The 18,667-nt window shown below is 44.5% G+C and overlaps 2 protein-coding genes across 2 annotated transcripts; one reads left to right on the top strand and one right to left on the bottom strand.

The window, feature by feature from the left end:
* Positions 1-9: 9 nt before the first annotated feature.
* trim110 (tripartite motif containing 110) lies at positions 10-5,023 on the bottom strand. The gene is made up of 8 exons (XM_029524689.1): positions 4,967-5,023; positions 3,715-4,240; positions 3,523-3,618; positions 3,093-3,326; positions 2,204-2,226; positions 1,913-2,058; positions 1,466-1,737; positions 10-279 (listed from the first exon to the last, which is right to left on the bottom strand). Exons 2-8 carry the CDS (start codon positions 4,201-4,203, stop codon positions 10-12), a joined length of 1,530 nt encoding a protein of 509 aa, XP_029380549.1. The 5' UTR covers positions 4,204-4,240; positions 4,967-5,023.
* Positions 5,024-9,549: 4,526 nt separating this feature from the next.
* sall2 (spalt-like transcription factor 2) lies at positions 9,550-18,639 on the top strand. Its single transcript, XM_029525095.1, has 3 exons — positions 9,550-9,769; positions 13,111-16,958; positions 17,260-18,639. The coding sequence occupies exons 2-3, from the start codon at positions 13,449-13,451 to the stop codon at positions 17,578-17,580; spliced, it is 3,831 nt and encodes a 1,276-aa protein (XP_029380955.1). The 5' UTR covers positions 9,550-9,769; positions 13,111-13,448; the 3' UTR covers positions 17,581-18,639.
* Positions 18,640-18,667: the final 28 nt, after the last annotated feature.

Here is an 18,667-nt window from a genome sequence, read left to right as displayed (position 1 = left end):
TCCTTCATCTCAAACTTTGACAATAGAAATGCGGCTGTGAAGCTCAGCTTTATAGAGTCCAAAGCCCAGGCATACCGGCTGGGTGAAGGAGGTGGAGAACGTGTGGAGGTGGATCAGCTTGTTAGCTGATCCAACCTCAGAGAAGGTGATGGTGCCTGCCCCGTAGTCCAGAGCTATGGCAACTCGGTTGCCAGTCATTTGGCATGTTAAGCGGGTCTTTCTGCGGTTGTGCCAAGCAGCCAACTTCCTGTCATGCTGCTGTGTCAAGCTCCATGATACCTGGGGATTTAACAAACACATTTTAATCAAGGAACATTTGGAGTTAGCATGGCAGATAATGATAGATACTCCCTATCTATAGCTCATACAGCATTTCAACAACATATTAGTGCTACGTCAGCTTTGAAGCCTTTGTGTCTATTACATAAATATCTCTACAGGAATATATTGACTGGGAAAACCTTCCTACAGATGCACGTGTACGAGGGTGTACAGTGCTGAGGATCCTGAATTGCACTGATTTTGAGGGAAGGCATGTTTTGGGAGAGCAGCGGAAGGGGATGGACCAAATCCATTTGGGAACATAGTTTGGGGTTATTATCCCAGCGGCAGTTTATTAGATTCAAAGCGGTAGCCACAAAAGGGTTAGGGTTAGGGTTAGGGGTAACCCTAAACTAGCAGGGTCTTCTCTGTGCCACAGTGTTTCTGGAAAACCTCCATATCGCTTTGATAACAGAGACAACAGGCTGACTTGGCCATAGACTTAGCTGCCTTTAGGGCAGCAGTTTATGCCATTTAGAAGCCACCGGCACTGAGGGCTGTACATACCATCTAAACCTGCACAACATGCAGTCAACATCCTGAGAGAGAGAACATGCGATGCTGCTTCATCACGTGCACGGAAATTGCAAGTACATAAAGGGAAGCCAGGTAGAGGAAAACATTGGCAACACACACAGAATAAAACTCTGTCCTTCATGTGTTGTTTGGTCTAACATGAGGAGGCTATGTGTGCACTGAAGCGCACAATGTGTAGACTCCAAAAAAAAAAAAAAAAATACATTTTTCTTAATGGAAAATATTAACCATACAGGCTGTCTTTATTCCTTGTCACTGGGATAAAGTAAACATCTGATAAGTATTTTGACAAATCTTTATGAAAATATTGATGTAAATCCCTGAACTGAGTAACAAGAACCAGAACAGCACACAAGGCTTAAGTCACGGACAAAATATTTTTTAACAGAAAACAGTCCTGTATTTGTCATAGCAAAACTGACTTTTCTTTTCAATCAAACAAAACAAAGCAACCCCAGAGGGAGGGCAAAGACGAGTTTATGAGAAATACCAATATCATTACAGGCCCCAGTTTATTACATTTCTTGATGAAAACTACAAACTAATGGAACGAAAATGTCACATACAGCACCTTTAAATATATAAGTACTATAAACAGTCCAGATACCTTGTTGTTCCCAAAGGCATTGCCATCTTTTCCCTTCCGTCCAATACTTCTATAGCAAACACCAATATCCCAGAACCCCTCAGCCTCCAGCTCCCAGTAGTGAGTCCCAGACGAGAAAGTCTGGTCAGTGAGAACCTGTGGCCAATGGTCGAAACGTTCTGGTAGAACAGTACAGGGCAAACGGGTTTTTACCCGCATCACCGAGCGAAGGTCATCAGCAATGCTCAAGAGAGGATGGGCAGTGCTTGTGTCCAGAGTCAAAGGAGTGGTTACTGTCAAGGAGGGAAATACAGTCATATTTACAATGTTTGGGTGCTTAAATTACATGCTTTGTGGTTGTTAATTAAAACCACACACAGTTTCCACGGAGGGCCCCTTGTAGTTGCTTTCTATATCATACCAAAACAACTATAAATCTTGCTTTAATAATTTTAAATAAATACTCACAGAGCTCTCTTTTGAGTTCACTCAGACTGCGGAGAGTGGCAGTGATGAACTCTCGATACTTGCTCTCTATGTCCTCCAAGATGTACTTTCTGTCCACACTGACAGCCTCAGGGATGAAAAGCGGGCTGTTCAGGTCAGCTAGCAACCTGAAATATAGGAGTCATTTTCTTTTTCTTCTCTACGTATGTACGGATGGCTTTGTACCCCCTGCATGTATATGAATATAGATTACATTCAGTATATACACATTCACATCAACAAACCCACATCGCTGATTTGTTATGAACTTACTTTGTGTCATCTGACTGAAAGGCCTGAGGAAAGAAGAGTCAAGGACAGCTGAGAATTTGCCGTAGGCATTCATTTGCAGGTTGAATTAAAAATGTCAGTGTAAATGAGCCCAGCTGGATACAAACACAAGGTTAAACTCAGATTCAATAGAACAAACTCCAGCTGAGGTTCTATGAAGTTGGTTGGGTGGCTCTTTTTGGCATGATACATTACCCCTGAAAGAATGAATAACAATATTCAAGTATCTTATTCTGCATATTGCATAATTTATTTAGCGCTGCCAACTTTAAACTCTTTGGTGACATTATTGCTTGTAGATTCAAATTCCAACCACTGATACAACTTTGCCTACTTTAAAAGACTATTCACAACTCAGTTTATAGGCTTTCTGTAGCAAAGGGAACCGTATATATTTATTAATAATAGTATAAGCAAGTACAGTAAGCAGCATCAATCCATTAATCAAAGCAGAATTATACAGAACCATATTATTAGACACCCGAAAGATTAAATGATAAAATATGCAGGTTAACATGAGGAATATAGCATTATTTCTCACACACTTAAGAAAAAAAAAAACTTTACAGAAAACCCAGTGACCTTGACATATAAGTGGTTGGAAATAAATGAATGGATTCAATAAACAAGACAAGAATTTAAAGCCCCTCTTACAAGCTAACTGGCAGCACTAACATGCTCAATGTTCATCATCTAAGTTAAGAACATGAACATTCACTGAAGCACTGAAAAGAAAGTACAACATGGTGATTGTCATTAGTTCTTCAGGTATTTGGTGACGAACCAGATATTGAGCAAATTATAGTTTTTTTTTCTTAGGGTGGGGCCAAAGTACGAGGCTATAATATGCTGGTAATATGTTCTCTCTTACCCAGATGAGCAGAAAAGGGTCTGTCTCTTTCAGCAGTGAGGCCAGGTAGATCTGGATGCTCAGTGTCTGGCTCACGTCGTCCCTCACTTTGGAGCAGTCCTCATGGATGCGTTCAATGACCTGCTGTCTCTCTTTCTTGGTGATCTCCCTCAGGGCCACCACCAACTTCTTCACCTGAACCTGCAGGTTTGAGCCCAGCCGCTCCACCTGGATGTCGTCCTTACTTAGGTAGTCCTGAAACCAGCAATCATAGTTTGGTGACTGGCGGTAGATGAGTGATATATACATTATTAAACTATTTGAAATTTGATTAAAAAAAAAAAAGAAATCATCAGTCGAGCGAGGTCAGTCAAAATTTGACAGCATTGACAGATCATCCTTTCCGGAGACAGTCATTATGTTGCACTTCAAGGGAAATATTTTTACTCACAGCCATAGTGCAATCTATATTCTCATGTTCTTTGAGGATTCGCTCTCCTTCTTTCAGCTTTTCCTCTGCTTTTCTGAGCAGTGTCTGGAGAATGACCTGTGAAATTACACTTTCAGTATTTCAGCAGCCTCACTCACACTCCAAAAAGCAGCAACAAAAATAAAATGACACATTTATGCTCTTCCAGCTCACCTTCAGATCACCTTCCACTTGCTTTAGCGCTTTCACTTTGTGCTGAACATGGCTGCCCTCCAGCAGGCAGTCACTGCACACGTACACCCTCTCGTCGGCACAATAATAGCGGAATATTTCTGTATGTGTTGGGCATCTTCGCTTTGAGAGATCCCCCAGTGGCTCCACCAGCAAATGGCTGCTAAACACTGGTCTTTCAAGATGGGGCTGGAGGTGTTCAGCGCACAATGACACCTCACACCTCAGGCAGGTCTTGACAGCCAGTGATGGCTGCCCTTCCTCTGCTTTGGGGGAACAGCAGTCGCACAACACTTCGCCATGCTCCTCTTGGCACTGGGGGCAGGTAAAGTGAACCTTGCCTTCACCCTGGTTGCTCCAGGCCTCACGGATGCAGGCCGGGCAGAAGCTGTGACCACAGGGCAGAGGGTGGGCTTGGCTGAAGGTGTCCCGGCACATGGAGCAGGTCAAATCTCCCTCCAGGGATGCCATGGGAATTGGAAGATTGTGTCTGTTTCACACAAACTTGCTAACTTATCAGAGGAGAGAAATCAAAAGCATTTTGATTAGATTTCATCCACATACAAAACTCATTGTAGAGTTTTGATAAAATGAAAGCATTGCTGTGCCACACCAAATTCCACGTTATATTCTGCTGCTACATGTCAGAAGCACATATACCCAGACACAGCTAGTAATGAGCTTTTGGCAAGTAGAAAGTCTATGTTTCACTCCAACTGTGCACTCAGACCAGTAATCCTGTCTACTGGGCTTTTGCCGGCAGTGCTCTATGAATAGAGTACTTAACAAAGTGACCACTATTACTCGGAAAATGGGCAGAGGGTAGACAAAAATAACACCTCATGACCTAACATAAGACAAATCATCAACATAATACTGACTTGGGACTTGTTTAACATAAAATTAACTAAAAACTGAAAGTTTAGTGCGACGCTCATTATATTTAGAAAATGAAGTTATTGAGCAAACAACAAAGTACAATGTGTGATTCTTAAGAAACGAAGGAGTTCACGTCTCAGTAAGCATAAAGGATTCATTACACTGACCCTAAATGTTAAGTTGACTGAGACCCCAGGCTGTTGTGGAAGTGGGATCAGGAGATCATCCCTGACAGCTTCTTGGCCTCATTTACCCTGTCTACGCTCTGCTTTTACACGTAAACACCAAATCACACACGTTCATCGCAACTGAACTGTACAATATTCTGACATAAATATCTGAAACAGGATCTTACCTCTTGGTGTTCTGGTGTTGACTGTGGCCATCGGTGAGGTTGTCTGGTCAGTGTATTGGCTAATCCCCAACTGATTCACCTCCCCCCTACTGTTTGCTCCAGACATGGCACTGCACTCACAGAGGTCATGTGACACTGACATGGCAGAGCATAGTGGGGAAAAAGATTTATTTTAAAGTAACCGATTTTCTGCCAAGGCAGGGCTTGTTTTATTTATTTTATTTATTTTCTCCTTTTACACGTGCAATGGAAATGGAATTAGTACAGAAATACATTTTCCTTTCTCTGCTGCATGTCAAGTTATTTAAACCAGCCACTGAACCTAATAAGCTGAACACTGGTGTGCTTCACATACCAGGGGAGAAAGCATTTTTCCAGACCACTTAAAAAGAAGCCACATTATTAACTTCAGGCCAGTTTTGTCATCATTAGTGATCAAATGCTAAAGATAGATGTAGGTGAAAGCAACAGGATGTTTAGTAAACAAGGACACTAAGGAGATTTACTAAATTTAGACGTATTGGAAAAACATTCTTTTACTTTGTGGTGTACAACCTTTCAATTACAGTTTTATATAGTTTAAAAGGTCAACAACAACAAAAACAATAACAATAATAATAGTGATTTTCCATTTTGACCTTGTGCTTAATTAGCTAACCCTAACCCACTCTTAGTGATGTTACTGTGATATGATAAAATTTCAGACTTAGAGGTCTGTAAAGCAGCTCAGTTTTATGGTAAGGCAGCAAGGTTTTTAAACCTGCTCAGGTCTGTGGGGCTGCACTGTAGCCCTGCTGGGTTAAATGCTAACATAATCACAAAGATGAGGCTAGTTTGCTGATGGTAATCAAGATAATATTTGCCATGTCTGCCATCCAGCCTCCCCGTGTGCTAAGATCTGCTAATTACAATTTACCACAAAGTACACTTGAGTTTTGCAGGTAAGACTCTAGAACCAGTAGAGCACTTTCTTCTCAATGTACTTTTGCTTCTTTTTCATAAAAGTTGGGAATTCACATTCTCTCAACGCCAAACATCATCTTAGGGGAAGTGAGACAGACGACTGCATACTGGGAGATTTGGGCACTGAAGACAAGATTGTAGGAAACATTGTGAAATAGATGGAGATGGAATAGTGAAGCCCCCTGAATGATGAAAAGCAGGGACTTAATGAAAATTGGGCTGATGAGGAACACATCCCAATCAACTGCTGCTTGTTGTGACTCAACATCCTGGGAGAAAATAGCAACAAATCAATGAGGGAGCACCTGATACATCTGGGAGATGGGGGGTATCATCGTGGTCAGGTTCTGCACCAGCACCATGGCGCAGTACATGGAGAGGATAGAGAGAGAGAAGTCAATGAAATTGCATGAAAGTGCAGGATGCCAGATCCGCAGCAATAACAACAAAGGTCCAAGCAGTGTTGCCTGAAAGAAAAATGCTGGCTGAAACAAAGAAAAATGTATGTTTTGTATTGTATGAACTGGATAACAAACATGATTGTACAAGACATGGAGACAAAGAAAGATGATACTGAGGAGGCAGAGGAGAGATGGATGAGTATCAAGGTTGAGACAAAAACTGACAAATGAGGGTTCTCAGGCAATCAAATTAAATTAGTTATCAGTGATCATGCTTTAGCTTAGTCTCTCTCTGTCTCCAAGATGAAGATGGGCATCAAAAGACAAGGGTGGATGGACAGTCTTGCTGGAGGACACACCTAGCGAGTCGATGCTCCCCACCCTCAGACACAATCCAAAAATAAGTGAGCAGGAGAAAACACAAGGGGGTCCACTCTGTACCCCCTCATCACACTCTCACTGGGCCCACTTTAGGTTCATCTGGGACCACAAGACTTCTCCCTCTCGATGTTTGAGGCAAACTGTTGTCTTCAGCTGTTGTGACAGAGCTAGAAAAACCACTGTGGTGCAGAAAAGAAGGCAGTTCCTTCCAGTTGCTCGGGAACTGATGCTTAATGATCTGGCTCAAGTTAAAAGACTTGTGGGAAATATTAAGTAGACGGAGGCGCTGAACCGACCTACTGCAAGCGAGTCAGACAAGTCTGTCAGGGGAATGTCTCATTGAGTTTGAGGGAGTTTTCATTTTCAGGAGAGACAGGAGGGCCTTGTGATGAGCATTAGGAGGATACTAATCACGGGAGAGGAGACAAATTCAACCTGAGTCTAGCGGGCCCTTCACACAGGCTGTCTTACTAAGTTTGGAGCTCCCCTGACACATTTGCTTCTGTCATGATGTTTGCATTGGGGGTTTTGAATGAAACTGGATCAACTATCCTAACATATGGTGCACACATTCATGTGCCCTTAAGGATAAATTGTAATTGACTTTTCCGATAGTACTGAGATCAGGCCAAAATTTCTATTGGTTTAAGACAAACATGACATTCCCAGCAGCCGCAGCTGTATTTTGTGTTTAGTGCTAATTACCACGACTGCAGGGCTAGTACGGGTTTCAGCTTGTGAGAGCAATTGCGCGTATGTGTGTGTGTGTGTGTGAGTGCTTGTATTTGTGTATCTCTTCAAAGGAAATAGTGGTCCTGGAGACTAACAATGAGGCAAGTTTGAATTTTTTAATACCTTGGCGTGTCAATGTCACTGCCTCACATTAATGAGATCAAAATGAAGGTTGAAGATGGGCGTGGCACATCACTACACTAATGAAACTTTATGTCTGTATTTTCATGAGGGAAGCTATAAGGGGCACTGTGCTGCTATACATAGGACAGACACCTCCCAGGTAGCCAAGGACTTACAGCAAAATGAATACATAGTTTAGAAAGGGAGCAGTCGCCCCCACCACACACACACACATCACAACTTAAACTGAATGTTCTGTTTCAACAAGGCGTGTGTTATGCCTTGTTACTTTGGATTTTGGAATAACATCACAAAGCCAGATGTTTCCGTTCTTAGATAAAATTCTACTTTCAAAGTAGGAAAAGTGAACTCAGGTGAAGAATGCCCTGAAGACGAAAAAGGAGACCGCGTACAATCTCTGAATGGTTTTCAATGCTAACAGCCGTTTAAACCAATGCTCCGACACAGCTGATTCAGTTAGCAGCGATGTATTGACGGCGATCCAACGCTTTAAACAAAGTGTAACAGCAATGCTGCCCCAAACCCTTCAGCATGCACCCCAGAGTGTGGGAACAGACATAAGCATATGGGATAACAAGGACTGTGACACACAGGTGAAATGTTTTCTTTACCCTCACTATTTTCTGTTACACTTTGATCATTTTAGAAGTGTGTTCCTTATGTACTTGTAGTTAATCCTATGTTAATGCTATTAAAAATATTTTAGTCTGATTTAAGATCTAAGCTACAGCTTGTAGCAACATTGAAATATAAGTCACTCAGGTCATGCAACATGCCTCGAATTTTTGTCTCTGAGAGACACCTAGTGGCTTCACTAATGTAAGACAAACCCCAGCATCTGTCAGCCACAGCGTCAGGAGACATGGCTGGTGACGAAATATTGTCCAATTGATATCATGCTGACAAAAATGAAAATTTTTTAATGAAATTTAAAACAAATCCATAAATATAGGGGCCAGGTTGGGAAACTGACCGAAACAAGATCCTCAGTCCCCACAGTGTTTGTCCTCTCCTGTCACAGCACCGTCACTAGCTGACAAACTCAGAGATGTGCTGCTGTAAACTGCTGACCTTCAACCCTGCATTAAATCCCTGTGGCACACACAGCACCATGCACAGTGGAGCAGTCCTGCAGAGGAAGAGGTGGGTGAATTCAAGTTTCTTCAGTAGACATTAACACGCTGTCACACAGAGACGCCACTTTTATCACTGCCGTCGTTTCAACAGATCTATTATGTCTCTTTAATGGGAGATCTTTTCAGCTGTGATAATTACGTCCAGTGGAAGGAGCTCAATGCAGCCATTTAATATTTCTGTCATTAAGAGCTGATATACTACTAATTTTAAGAAACTCAAGAGATATTACACAGCAATTATGGCACTAACTTTTAATATTATTATTACTCTAGGCTTCATTTATGTCTATATAATTTCAGTATGCTGCCTCTAAATGATTAAAATATGATTGTGAAGTGTCGTGTGCAATCCCTGAATAAAGTTTTTTCTTCTGAAAATCTGACAGATGCTGTTTGAACAGTAACAGGGCCGACATGTCACACTGATCGGGCTCTGTCTCAGAGGTGTGTGTTCCGGGCCTGCTCTCTTGTCACAGATGCGCGCCCACACACACACACACAAACGGACAGCCGTGTGTGGAGGAAACGGTGGTCACTGTTTCCCAGAGGACCGTCTGGTGGAGGGGGCCATTAATTATAACCGACAGACAAACAGACAGACAGACAGGCGGTACCGCAGAGGGCGCAGACAGGCCGGCCAGGAGCAGGCCCACACAGATACAAAGAGCGGAGGACAGAGCAGCCCGCACGGCCGACAGAAATAATCCTCCCCCCGCAGCGGGCACAGCTCCCCGCACAGCTCCCCGCACAGCCCCCGCTGCTCCCGCTGCCTCCGGACCACGAGTCAACACACGGGCATAATAAGCCTTTGTCATAAGAGAAAGAAACGCGTTTTTTGCGACGGAGATAAATAATTGAAAAAAAAAAAAAAAATGCGGCTGTCCGACTGCGCATCCCTGGGAGTGAATAGGGAAATACTGCGCCAGTGTCCCGGCTGAGAGACGGAGCTGATCTTCCCCAACATAAGCTCCCGAGCTTTTCCTTTTTTCCGTCCCCCTGTCAATATACAATAAGCCACCGCTGCCAAAATCATCGGTTCAAACATGGTAAGTTGTTTTTTCGTGTGTTATATTTAACGGGCTTGTGTCGGCGACGAGCGGCCTGTGGGGGAAATGCACATCCGGGACTGTATTTTTCGGCGAAGTCATAATATTTTATGAATCATAACTTGTTATGATGTGGGAGCGCGCGTGGCGTGCAACAGGTCGCCGTACAGTAGCGGGAACGCGCATCCCAGCAGCGTATTTTGCGCCTCTTTCCCCAAACATTAGTGTAACTGCTGTCCGGCCGCTGAATACACGATCATAACGGCAAGATGGCACGAAAAACACCAATGCATTGTTGGTACAAAGGAGTTATGGTTTAGAAAGAAAAAAAAACTGTGATACTTTCAGTCGTGGCTATTTGACAACTAGGAGAGTTATCATTTCTATCTTGTCGGTGAAATTTGATCGATTACGCAATGACGCACATGTTTACTGCCGAATGATTTTCTTCTCAGTCCTTTGATCTTGCTCGTAAATCACTGCTTGGTTTACATATATAAATGTCACTTGGCTCACTACTCAGGACTGTCTGCTGTAGCAGATCATTTATATTTCCACCGTTCAGCAATGAAGGGTGGGCTTTTTTTTTTTTTTTTTTTTTTTTTTAATAATTAGGAATCTAATCATTCTCTGATTTCGGACCTGGATTGTTCAGACTTTGTCCGAGTGCATTTTCTTATTCCCTCCAAGCTCCACAGTGACAGAGAGGAGGTGGGGGGCTGTTTGGGTGCAGGGGGAGTCACAGGCCCTGGGTGGAAAATGATTTTTCTGCTCACTTCGGCTGTGTCTTCCTTTCACTACCTCTCTCTCCACGTGGTGAGCAGCCGGGATGAGAGTGAAAAAGGGAGCATTGTGCCTCCAGTCAGTGGCCTTATGTGTTGGAGGGGCTCTGAGAGGGTGATGTTCACTCAGCTGTGCCCCCTCAACGCCATTGTTGCAAATTCCAACTCATTTCAGTCACTGTGTTTACTGAGCTCACACAGAAGCTTGTTTTAGAGGCGGCGGGAGTATGGCGAAAGCCCACACATAGGCCTACCACACACCTTGAATAGACTTCAATGGATATGTGTGCATGTCTGAGATGGCGGCCCGTGACACAGTGTTTGGTTTGGCGCACACCTGTGTGCACAGTTTATTCAGTCTTTTACGCACAGGAAGATACACACCAGTGAGTGAGGTTTATTTTCTGGAGATCCATATCAGTAGACTATAAGACACCGCCGATGGCCCTTATGTCATGAAATTGAATGTCAGCGTATGAGGGTTCACTGAAGAGAGGCAGTGGACTCTTGGCTCAAAAGAAGGGGTGTTCACTCACCATTTGAATGCAAAGTAGTAGATGAACAAGTGAGCTGTGTGTGTGCGCGCAAAGAAGAGAAGGAGGGCCAACGGTGAGTTTTCAGAAAAAGGGAAACTTGTTGAGAGAAACTGTCACACATGCGTCTTTGGCACTTTAGTTCTGTTTTTCTTTTCTCTGCACCACAATGCCACCAACATGGACCCACTTTATTGAGACTAATCTACACGGAGCCTCCACTTTCATATTTTTGGAGCTGATACTTAAATTTTTCTTAATTTTTTCCCCCGTGAAGTAATTTAGATACCTACTTTTTTCAGTGTGCAGGGAGACAGACTAAAACTTGTTTGTTGGCCAATGTGCCCATTCGTCGGTCCTGTCCTTCAGAAGCATGTCCCGTCGGAAACAGAAACGACCCCAGCAGCTTATGAGCCTGACCTTCGGTGCCTGTGGGATACTTGAGCATGGTGAGAAATAGACTATGCAGCTTTGCAGTAGGATGGGACTTCCACTAGATGAAAAGTTTACACCGTGATATCCAAAGTTTGTGTCAATGAATAAGTCATAGTGACAGTATCTTACTTTATAGTATCTCTTCTGCTTCACTGTACTAACACAGAATTTTGAGTTTCTAGAGTTTGTTTTTAAATCTGTGATATTAATTCCTTTTAATCCTCATTTGGAGTTGGACTCTTACCACGATTATTAAACGGTTCATTGTAATTTGTATTTGAAAGGGAGGCTGTGTTTAGGTGTATGCTCAGAAACTAAGGCCTGTTGGAATGAATGCCCTGCCAAGTCTTTGATTCATTCTCAGTGGTTGCAGCCATTAGCAGCTTTCTTTTCCCTGTATAACCCAACTGTCTTCAATCCTCCTCACTGCCTGCTGCATAGAAAACGACCACCCACAGTATTGGAATCTACAGTAAATCTTTAGATCCCCCAAAAAATCTGTGAAAATGTTTAAATGTTTCCCAGGAGCAAAAAGATGAGTGTGAGGAAAGTCAAATTAAAGGAAACTTTGAGGCACTGACTAAGGTGTTGTAACTGCAATAACATTAGACCCCATTGTCCCCTTTCAGCTTTGTTGCTGGGCACTGAAGCATGAACATACCCATGAAGAAGTGTGTATGTGACTTTGTGTGGGTGTGTGTCTGTCTGTCCACTCCAGTTACAGGAATAGGGCACAGAGTGTGCCATTAAATTACAGCTTTCATACATGTTTGTAAAAGATTTTGCCTTTTTTACTGCGGTGTTGTGTGCTTCGACTGTTATGCCGTGTGCATGTGCTTTCACCACTGTCCCTTTTGTTAAATTATCTTGGTGATGCTCTGTGAGTCATCGTGTCTGTCTGCTGCGGTGTTTGTTTTTTTCTTTACACACTACCTCTCTTCCTCTGCCTGGCCCTAAACTATATGAGGAATGTGACCTCAGGGTGTGTGAGGTCAAGTCTGCCAGCCAATCAGCCTCCCAGTACAGTGTCCAGTACACAGCCAGGGCCTAACACTCAGCAGCTCACTGGGTTGCTGGGGGAGGGGCTCTTGAAGGAGATGAAAGAAAGACAGATTGAATGGAGGAAGAAAGAAGGGGAGGGAGGCAAGGATGGAAGAGTGTCCTAGTGTGTGCATGTGGCTGCTTTTTTATTTGGTTGGGTGAGGTGAAGTCCATTGTCTTGTGCATGTTGCCCTGGAAACAAGGTGCTCCTTTATGGGTGAGCAGTATATTTACTCAGACCAAGGGAATCTGTGTGTGTGTGTGTGTGTGTGTAAGCATGTGTACCTTCATGCATTACAAACGTGTGTATGTGTATGGTGACATTGGTGAGGAGGCTAGAGTTGATGAGGATGGACAGGACAAAGGGGGAACAAAAGCAGCTGGGGGGATCCAACACAGAGGTTAGAAGTCATGTTAATGCTTCAATTTCTCACACTGATGTTGCTTTTTAAGCTTAAGTGAAATGGAGCAATTATGGAAACCCATATTTTTTTCTATCACCATAAATGATGGCAAAATTACATTTAGATTTTATCCTTTCAATTTCTAGATGACCACTTGGCAGTGAAGACGCAGTCCCTTCCGTTTATCCCCGATTCGCCCCTGTGTTCTCCATCTCCTCCTCAAAACTCCCAGCGGTCCCTTACTCTCCGTTCATCCTTCAAGGGGTGTCAGGCGCCCTCTTTATCCACAGAGAGTCCACCATCATATTGTTCGCCAAGCCAGCCCCTCCATCAGCCCCGAGAAGACCAACAGTCCTCCATTACACCGCATCTCCCTTACTCTTCTCTCTCTTCCCAAACACAACATCAACACACGCTTCAACTGTCTGGCTGCAGTTCAACAACTTCTGCAGGTACCGGCATTCTCCCATCGCGAAGTGCACACATGGCTTCTCCTAAGTTGGGCCTCTCAGCCACCACCACCACTTCTTCTTCCTCATCGTCATCCTCTGCCTCCCTATGTCCTCCACCGCACCCTGGAAGCCCGAGCCGTGTGCCTGACGGCCCTCCAAGCCCTGTTACTCCCACTCCCAGCCCAGGAGTGACATCTGCTTCAGCTGCACCATCCAGAGCCCAGCTGAGCATTGCTCTCATCCTGGAGGAGCTGCGGGTGCTGCAGCAGAGGCAGATCCACCAGATGCAGATAACAGAGGAGATCTGTAGACAAGTTCTACGCCTCGGTGGAGCCTCTTATGCCATAGAAACACCCTCCCAGCACCTCCTCGCTCCCTTGCCTCAGCTCTGCTTGGAAGACAGCAAAAGGGCATCCAGCCCAGCTACCCAACCACCTCAGCCTACTTCTGTAGCTCCTCTCCTGGCATGTTTCTCCTCCCTGCTCCCCTCTCAGGCAGCCAGCAAACCGACAAAGGCAAGCAGTTCCTCATCTCAAGTCCTGCAGCCCCACAAGCCCCACACAGAAGGGATGGGGGGGACTGCAGGGGCTCATAGTTATCTAGGGATGGGTTCTCAATCTCCAGCTCCCTCCTCCTCTTCCTCTGCCAGCGTCTCCCTGGCTTCTTCCACCTATCCCCTAGCCTTGTCTCTAGCTCTGCCCAACCGCTATCTTCATGAGAAATCTCCAAATACCACTTCAGTGAGTGGGCACAGTGGCCTGTCCTTTCTAAATTCATCACTCTCCACATCAGTATCTCTTGTCCAAAACTCCCAACATGCTCTGCAGTCTGTCTCTGGAGGTGGAGACTCTTCTCCTTTACCCAGCTCTGCCACTACTGGGCGCCTCCACCACGCCTGCCGCTTTTGTGGAAAAATGTTCAGCAGTGACTCTGCCCTGCAAATACATCTGCGCTCACATACTGGGGAACGACCCTACCAGTGTCCAGTGTGTCTCAGTCGTTTCACCACACGAGGCAACCTGAAGGTACATTTCTTACGCCACCGTGAGCAAAACCCAGAGCTCTCACTTTCTCTCCTGCCACCATCTTTGTTTGGGGTCGCATTGGGGGTCACTGGAGGATCAGATCTGGGCCAGACCATTAGCAGCAGCAGCAGCAGCAGCAGTAGTAACATCAGTATGATTCAGAAGAAGCGGAAAAGCAGGCCTGAGCATGAAACATGTGGTGATAATTTGGAAGTTAGTGGCTCTAGTACTGGCTTTTCTCTGGGGTCTCCTGGAGGATCTACCCCTTCCACCCTACCGCTGCCCCCTACTGTGGATCTAGCATTGATTTCCCACTCTCTCCTACAGCTGAATAGGGCTGCAGCTGTAGCTGCCGCAGCCTCTATTGCCTCTGGTTCATCCCACTCATCCTCCTCCTCTTCTGCCTCCACCTCTTCTCTAGCTACCTCCCTCCTCTCAAACCCTTCTTTGTCCTCGTCCTCCACCATCACAGGATTATTTAAGGGTGCCAAGCAGCAGCATTTTGATGAGAACACCCCCCCTCATGCCCCAATGCTTTCTCCCGCAGCTTACTCCCAGCTAGCCCACCTGCCCAAGTTCCTTTTTCCATCCGTCTCCACTTCTTCCTCTACCCCTGCTGCACACTCATCCCTCCATAATCATCCACCTTTGGGCTTGCTACGAACCCCACTACCCTCTACTGCTGGCTCTCTCCAACTTGGTTCTTCCAGCCATTCTCAGCTGTCCTTTCCATTCTCCTCCTTTCCCAAAGTCTCAGGACCAACCACTGCCACTCAATCCTCCCTGGCTTCCTCCACTCCAACATCTGAAACCTCCAAGTTGCAGAAGTTGGTGGAAAAGCTAGAAAAGGTCCCCCTACATTCCTCTTCTTCATGGACTTCTTCTTCCACTAGTTCCACCTCTATGCTGGAGATGTTATCTAGCAATAACACTACCTCCTCTGCAAGCTCAGCAAGCAATCGTTTCACAAATGCCAGCACTTCTGCTACCTATGTCATGGCATCCCCGCCATCTTCTACTCTTGTCACCACTTCTGTTTCAAACTTCACGCATGAGATGATTGCTGCCCTAGGCATGAGCACAAATGGAGCAAGTGCCATGGGGGGGGGCACATTACCATCACTGAACATCACAGGTCCAGCTGCTAACCTAGCAACCAATCAGTGTGGGGTGTGTCTACGGGTACTGAGCTGTCCCAGAGCACTGCGTCTGCACCAGGCAACGCATCTTGGAGAACGTCCTTTCCCATGTAAGATATGTGGGCGATCCTTCTCTACCAAAGGCAGCCTGCGATCACATATGGCCACCCATCATGCCCGCCTGCCAAATGCACGTATTCAGAACTCTTGCCCACTCTGTCAGCGTAAGTTCACTAATGCTTTAGTGCTCCAGCATCACATCCGTATGCACCTTGGTGGACAGTTGCCGCCAAATGGCACAGAGGAGTCTGCACATGAATTACCCGCTGAATCTAATGTCAAGTCTTTGTTACAATCTCAGTCCCAGGTGTCTGACCCAAATGTTGCCTCTAGTAAAACACCTGTAGCCGGCCACTCCAAGAGCCCAACGCCAAGCTCCCAATTTCAACCTCCAGCAGTTGTCCCTGCTTCTAGCAGTATGAAATCAGTCGATTTGAGCAAAAATTCCAGCAAGTCTGCATCCTGCAGCCCAGACCTCATTCCCCCCTCTGACCTTAGTCCTGACCCCTTCATGAATCTTGCCACACAAACTCCACCACCAGACAGCGCAGACCCACCAGTCCTTTGTGTTAGTGCCCCATTGCCAGGGTCCCAGCAGACAGATCCAAGTTCAGCAGTTAACGAAGAGAACCAAGTTGGACAAGTCACCACTGATGTCCATCTGCCGAAATCCCCCTCCTCACCAGTTTCTGCCATTGTTAACAAAACCGCAGTGTCACCTAAACCTATGATGTTGGACTGTGGAGAGGATGAAGCATCTACCTCCTCTGATACCTTTCTTGGCTCCAGCTCAAACCTGGAGGACTTGCAAAGCACACCTGCCCTTGATGTGCCCCTTGTTTACACCGGTCCTAGTAACTCCTCTCATCCCACCCTGAGTCAAGATGTTCCAGATGTGAATGCAACAACAAACATGGAATCAGACTCCATTTCCCCAAGGCCCCAATCAGCAGAACCCATGGAAGAGGACAAAGCTCCGTCTCCTCTACCAGCAACACCAAAGGAAGACCCAGCAACTGTGCCTGAAAACGATCCCAAAAAGGCATCCCTTTTGGAGACGGAAGAAAATACCAGTACATCAGACAAAACTGCCACTTTTGTAAGGGAGACACGCCAGAGCTTTCATTTTAGTTCCTATCGGAGGGAAGAACGAGTGGAATGCGGTAAGATTAGTGAATCGGGTCCAAGTGATCCAGTGGACACCTCTGTCCCCATCAGCCTCGCCCCAACCCTGCCATCTCCACTGTCTCGTCCCGAGAAGAAGACGTATTGCTGTGCTGAATGTGGAAAAGAGTATGCTAGTCGCAGTGGACTGAAGGTGAGCACAAAAATATAATAATGTAATGTGGCATAAAAATAATTCAATGTGTGAATATATTTGTAATTGTTTGTAATTGTTGCAGAACAAATCATTTTTCATTTGATATTTTACGGTGTTAGCAGAGTAGTGTGTCAGTAATTGAGAACTAATTCAATTAAATTCAATTATTTTGTAATAAATAATAATAATAATAAAAGTAGGTTGTTTTCTGAGTTACACCTTGCCTAAATCTTAGCCTCCAACTACAATCACCATGGCGATTACAGATGAAATACCTTTTCATTCTGTTGATCTTCAGGGGCACATGAAACACCATGGCGTCGTAACAAAAACATCACGTCCATCAGCTCGGAGTAGTCGTGCTTCCACTGATCAACTGCCTTCTTCCACATCCATGACTTCCTTGAACATTCCTGCTACCAGGAGCTCAGTGGGCTTCTGGAACCAGTACCAAGCCTTCCTTAACACCAGCAACGAGCCAAGTGATGACCCGACCGCTGGTCCCCAAGGGGGGAATGAATCAGCAAAATCTCCTGCTCGATCTCAGACAGATCCAAGAGGTTCTGAAGTCAGAGAGGAGTCAAGTGAAGGGGTTATATCTCAAGTCTTCACAGCGTAATTGGCTGGATGTTTTGGTGTTTTCAATCAATGTTTACCCTTAGGTGAAAATGTATGAATTTTTGTGTAGTACTGCTTCCTTAACACATTTCAAGTAGCCCGTCAGTTTGATAGTCAGAGTAATATGTTTGTAATATGTGAAAGTTGTGAGTCAATCAGTTTGGTATTGTGTTAAAAAAGAGAGACTGCTATTGTAAAAATAAAAATGAAAATATTCAAGGTGTAACAAAGCGAGTCCAGTTTTGCTGGATTTCGTAAAAAAGTGACACTACCTTTGTCTGGCTGAAGGTCTGAATAGATTGAAGCACAGTCTAACATAAAGCATTATCTGTGTTTGGAAATGAAGAAGAGTGTTCCTGTTGTATCAGTGTTTCATAACAGACCTCAGCCAAATATTTCACACAAATGGTTTGAGCCTACCACCAGGCCCAATAGCCTATAGTTAACTACATTTGAACACTTTGGATGCTTATCAGTGAGTCACCAGAGGGAATACTAAAAGAATAGTTTTCAATAATTTTATGCAAACATTTTGGTTCTGATGTGTTGTGCCATGTACCAAATCTGATCCAAATGGCACCAAAGGAGGCTGAAGATAACCAAAAAAAAAAAACAACAACAAAATCTTTGCAAATGTTTTCAACCCAGGTTCTTCCCTCCCTCACTTTGGTTACAGAGAGAACTGATACAAAGGAAGATATTAGCTAATTACTGATTAGCAAGAGGGAAGCAGGCCAACAATATGAATGTTCTTCTGTAGGGAATTGTATTGGGTTTTTTTTCTCCCCTATCCTGTGATTCAGATAAACTACTTGCTGATGTCATTGTGGTTTATTTCTTCCTATATCGTCCTGTCAAACCAGAAGCACAACTGCAGTGTTTGTGAATCCAGTGAGCACATGGACTTTTCTGTGACATTTGACCTTCAGCTATGTGAATATATTGATTGTTGTTTGGTCCAAATGTATCATCTGCAACATTATTTTCAATTACTAAAGTTACTAAAACTTTAAGGTAATATATATATGAGAAATCAATGTCTGTTTGTTGTAAGCTGTACATTCAGTATATCTGTATTAAAAAAAAAA

Source organism: Echeneis naucrates, chromosome 17, assembly GCF_900963305.1.
Source record: "Echeneis naucrates chromosome 17, fEcheNa1.1, whole genome shotgun sequence".
In the NCBI taxonomy this organism is placed as follows: Eukaryota; Metazoa; Chordata; class Actinopteri; order Carangiformes; family Echeneidae; genus Echeneis; species Echeneis naucrates.
This window is presented reverse-complemented; position numbering and strand designations above follow the sequence as displayed.

Coding starts and splice junctions, on each gene's coding strand:
- trim110 (XM_029524689.1), bottom strand. CDS start 4,203: ATGGCATCCCTGGAGGGAGATTTGACCTGCTCCATGTGCCGGGACACC. Junction 3,327..3,522: donor ATATAGATTGCACTATGGCT/GTGAGTAAAAAT, acceptor TGCTGGTTTCAG/GACTACCTAAGTAAGGACGA. Junction 2,227..3,092: donor ACCCTTTTCTGCTCATCTGG/GTAAGAGAGAAC, acceptor TTCTTTCCTCAG/GCCTTTCAGTCAGATGACAC.
- sall2 (XM_029525095.1), top strand. CDS start 13,449: ATGGCTTCTCCTAAGTTGGGCCTCTCAGCCACCACCACCACTTCTTCT. Junction 16,959..17,259: donor CTAGTCGCAGTGGACTGAAG/GTGAGCACAAAA, acceptor GTTGATCTTCAG/GGGCACATGAAACACCATGG.